The 5000-nt window shown below is 45.3% G+C and overlaps 1 protein-coding gene across 1 annotated transcript in view; it reads right to left on the bottom strand.

The window, feature by feature from the left end:
* LOC134439973 (neuronal acetylcholine receptor subunit alpha-3-like) overlaps positions 1-2354 on the bottom strand; it is a 50194-nt gene extending 47840 nt beyond the window's left edge. The window contains exons 1-2 of the mRNA XM_063189900.1: positions 2294-2354; positions 1028-1167 (exon numbers count right to left, since the gene is read on the bottom strand). Coding sequence (XP_063045970.1) covers positions 1028-1167; positions 2294-2354 — 201 coding nt within the window. The remainder of the gene's footprint in view (positions 1-1027; positions 1168-2293) is intronic.
* Positions 2355-5000: the final 2646 nt, after the last annotated feature.

Below are 5000 nucleotides of genomic sequence, written 5' to 3'. Positions count from 1 at the left end.
AATGTTATATTTTACAACTAGCAGAGTTTGCCATAAGAACGTTAGTTAACATATCTCCCGCATCCATATATGCTAGCCCTGAGCTATCGGTCTGGACCTTTAGATCAGTTGTATCGCACTAGTGCCTGCCATGCCGAACTGGAGGGTGAACCGGAAGATAGCATGTTCGAGCCTCGAGTGGCAAACTAGCGCCACTAGGATGACAGGAAGTCACATTCCTCAAAAGACTGACAAGCAATGTAGGCAACAATTCTGGACGCCACACACTCCAAAGTGGGTGGAATCTGAAGTAATTGAAGAAGGTAGGTGCACATACTGCCAAATACGCTTAAAAAAAACATGCTTGATGAAGATCCAGGGTGACTGAAATGTTGCTGTTTTAATGGAATTTAATTAAGTTTGAAGGGCTTTTTGGAGTCCTACCGTCAACCATCTGTCACTACTGTCTGGCACCTGCAACAAGGGGTTTTGGATGTGCGCAACCTATCCAAAACAGCTAGAACACATAGCTACATGTTGTCTGACTGTAGCCTCGTGGTTGGTGGTTCTCAAACTTTTTTGAACAAATGCCCTCTTGACCTCATCGTAAGCCTGCCAATGCCCCTTAAATAACTTTTACATGTCTGATACAAAAGAAACTTAAAGACTATATTAAACGGGAAGACAGGCTAACCAACGCAATACAATCATAAGGATACGTGGTCACACAATTTGTGTCAAAGATACACATTTAGGTGAATGAAGGAGAGTCACAGCGAAGGAGCCCAGCTGTACATGATGGGGATGGGACCTAATGATTTCTTCCAGCTTGTTCCAGATAGTTATAGGGCTCTTCATCTCTCCATCTCTCTCTCTCTCTTCTCTCTCTCTCTCGCGCTCTTGTGTGTAATGGAATTGCACTGCAACAGTCGATGCAGGTCAAGGGGTCACACACACAAACATGGAAAAACCACACACACACACGCACGCACGCACACACACACACACACGCACACACCAAAGTGTATACATAATGACACAAACTTACCACTTTAACCAGTTGTGACATGGAGACCTCGAAGTGCACGATGACGGGCTCGGACACATTCTCAACCGGCCGAATGTACTGGTTATACTTGTCAAAGATCACAGAGAACAGTTTGTGTTCCGCCTCTGAACAAGTTCCCCCTGAAGAACAGAACGAGAGAGAGACAGACAGAGAAAGAGAGAGAGAAACAGAGAGGCAGAGAGAGAGAAACAACAGAGAGAGAGAGAGAGAGAGAGAGAGAGAGAGAGAGAGAGAGAGAGTGTTGGGAGAAAAAAAAGAGAGAGAGAGAGAGAGAGAGAGAGAGAGAGAGAGAGAGAGAGAGAGAGAGCACTTAGAACCTGAGGGACAGCACTGTCTCTCCACGTCCCTCTTTACGCCGGACTGACAGAAGATTAGAGGGGCTTAATGCGGTAATGAGCAGCCCTCTGGGAGTCGGAGGGTCTGTTTTAAATAAACTTCATTTTAATCCACTTCACACACTATACTGCTGTGGAACAAGACCGAGGGCGCCGGAACAGCTGTTTGTCCAAGCTGTGCTCAGCTGAAGCTAAGATATACAACATTAATTTGCTAAGGTTGGAAAATCCAATCGATTTCACCGTGTCAACAGAATATTCATCACAACTAGATTGAGCGCCCGTCACGGAATGGGGCTGTCATTTGCAAGTCAGTTATGGATCTGGTTAAAACGAAGATGCAAAAAAGCACAGGCATTTCAAGGTAGAAGTGTAGGCCTATGTATCGACATCCCATTGTAAGTAGCCTATATGTTTACACTATAGCTTTAAGTAACAGCTTAGCCTGCTCCTCACATTGTCGCAACGGTGACACTCTGCACATTTCAATCACCAAGTAGCCTAATGAGTTGAAATATATGATACAGAAGAGTAGGCGATACAATATAAAATACATCATTGTAGTGTGTATACTATAGCCTACCAACCCCTCGAGACGTGGACCCATATTTTAAAACTTAAAACTAAAGAAAATGAATTGTTTAAATGACTTGTACAACTTGTGGTTAAGGTCCAGGATCATCATATAAATGGGCATACACATGCATGAGATAAGAAATAAGCAGTTAATCAATAGCAATATTCACGTTGGCTTACTAATTTGTTTTGTTATGAACAGTACGCTACCAAGTAAATTTGCCAGTAGTCTATTCAAATGGACGGCAACAACAGCAACAAGTATAATATATATATTTTAAAAACAGTCATGTTCATTCTTGGTTAAACAGATTACAAGACGCATGGCACTTACCCGACAGGAGATTAAACAGAAACAGACTAGCCGGAAAGATTAGAAGTATTCGGACATTCATCTCGTGGCATTGAAAAAATCCTGCGCAGTGAACGCACGCTGATCCGCCCGGAGAAAGGCAAGGTGAATCAAGACAGGCGAGCGAGGCGGTGAATGGAGACGGCGCACCGGTAGGTGGACCCGGAACGCGCTGACCAACGTCCTGAACCCGGGAGAGAGACAGGGGGTGGAGAGAGAGAGAGAGAGAGAGAGAGAGAGAGAGAGAGAGAGAGAGAGAGAGAGAGAGAGAGAGAGAGAGAGAGAGAGAGAGAGAGAGAGAGAGAGAGAGAGAGAGAGAGAGCGTAGTAGCTATAGGTAGTCAATCACTAAGCTGGGAGGTGGGGAGGCGGAAGAGGGGGACATAACTCTGGCTGCGCTCAGGGTGCTTTTACCGTTAGGATAATTGGATGAATATTTGAGTGCTCGCGTTTCATCGTTACTCCTCGGAAACAGCCTAACTGGAGTCCTTACATCAGGTCAATATCTTATCCTCGCCATCTAGCTCGCATAGGTGATAACACGCTCTCGGCAAGTAGAAACATATCGCTTTGCAATAGGCTATTCCGCTCATAGACGGAATTGATCTGCCATTTGTAAAACCACATTTTCTTGAGGAGTTTTTTTACCCCACTGTCACCACAGCAAATGATATCGGTCTGCAATTGGGGAGCGACAGGGGACAGAAATATAGCGCCACAAGTCAGCACGTGTAAGCACCATGGACAGCGACTCACACGGCTCATCCAGAGCGCACGCGGTGTCTGTGTGCCTCCGTGTCCTTCAGCTCGCTGTCTTCTTCTTCTGCCACCGATAATGACAGTACACCATCATTTGAATGAATTCTCTTAAGTGCCTCCAAAACACCATTCACCTGAAGACACCCCATCGGTTGGCATACGGGTGTGATTTGCAGGGGAAAAAATATTTTTACATTTTAGATTATAAGGAATATAAGTGCAGTTAGCCTGCTGCTTAATGCTTTGAAGCCCTTACCAGATATTAAAGATAATTATTTAGATTGTATTTAATTATTTAATATATTATTTCAGAGATTTCAATACAAAAAAATCCCCTTCTGGGGGGAGGAACAACAGTGAAGCGGCTGGATCAACCTCTTGTAACCTCTGAGATTTGTAAGCTGTAACATTTGGTGTGTGTGGTTGAGCCTTGTGGTTAAGACTGACCACTTGTGTGAGTTTTCACGAATCCTTTCATTCTTCACTTCTTTATGTCTCTTTTCATAATTATGATCACCCCTCTTAACTATGGACAAAGACATAGACACAGACAGAACGACAGAAACAAGTGACCCCAAAACACCATTAAACTCAAAACACCCTTCAGTTGGCACAAGGATTGGACAAAAAAAACAGTGAAGGTCAGGACCGTATTGAGACACTGTGGTGCCCCCGGGCACTACACTTCGCAGGTGCCCCCTATGAGTAATGTAAAGTTTGTGTCACGTGGTGCCCCCTAACTGGCTGTAATTGTTTGGTGCCCCTGGTCACTGTGTCACTGGCCCTTATGGATAATACGGCCCTGGTGGAGGTGGGTTTTTCAAAGATGTCAAGCATCATTGTAGTTGCCCTTGTCACCATGGTTGCCAGATGTGTCTGATCATTTCCAGCTCAAAAACTGCTCAAAAATCGCCTGGAGGCACTAAATCCCACCGAATTTCAAAGACGTTGTATTGATACTACAGGAAAACCTTGCCAATGCCTGTTCTTGACCGGTTCTACCCACAGACAGCCATCCTAAGCACCCAATTGGGCGGGAAACAGCCCAATCTGGCAACACTGCTTGTCACTCCAAAACCATTGGCCTCCACAGATCTCTAAATAATTTAGCCGAAGAGGAATCAAAATCATCATCGTCACTCAATATCGCACCCTGGGTATAAGAAAGGAGAGTGGTTCAACAGCCTCCTTTAATCTCTGACACTGGAAGAATGTAACATTAGTGTGTGTGTGTGTGTGTGCGTGTGTGTGTGTGTGTGTGTGTGTGTGTGTGTGTGTGTGTGTGTGTGTGTGTGTGTGTGTGTGTGTGTGTGTGTGTGTGTGCGTGTCTGTGTGTGTGTGGCTGAGCCTTGTGGTTAAGAGTGGCCACTAGTGTGAGCTGTTGCGGTTTTGCGCATCCTTTCACTCTTCCCTGTCACTCTCTGCGCACATTACAGTTTCTCAATGGGGGCTCAAACTCACCCTGTTTTCATCATCTTTAACCCTCTAACGCAGAGCCTTTGTATACTGTCACCAAAATTGTAATGGCTATGTCTTAATCGGGTACCTGAGACTCCTTGCATGGTCATAACAATGTTCTTCTGATGTGTTTGAATGTTTTCAGTAAAAGGTGAAAAGGCCGGTCCACGGGCCCATCTGCAGTAAGAGGCTACCATCATTTTGTTGAGTGGGGGGCGTTGGCATGCTTATTATAAGGTCGATGCCGTTGGGCTAGGGGACTGGTCCTTTAGTCCAGCGGTATCGCCTCCCATCGCCGAACAGATGTAGTTGACGAGGTCGCACGTTCGTGGCCCGAGTGGGACGAACAGGTGCAGGATGACCTCAGTTACATTGACATGCTTATCAGGGAGGTATTTCCCAAAAACGTTGAGAACAATTGCTGCACATGGTCATTGGTCACCCATCTCAACTACAGACACAGACCTAAACAG

This window comes from Engraulis encrasicolus, chromosome 23, assembly GCF_034702125.1.
Source record: "Engraulis encrasicolus isolate BLACKSEA-1 chromosome 23, IST_EnEncr_1.0, whole genome shotgun sequence".
In the NCBI taxonomy this organism is placed as follows: Eukaryota; Metazoa; Chordata; class Actinopteri; order Clupeiformes; family Engraulidae; genus Engraulis; species Engraulis encrasicolus.
Note: the sequence above shows the minus strand (reverse complement) of the source record. Positions and strands in the feature narration are given on the sequence as shown.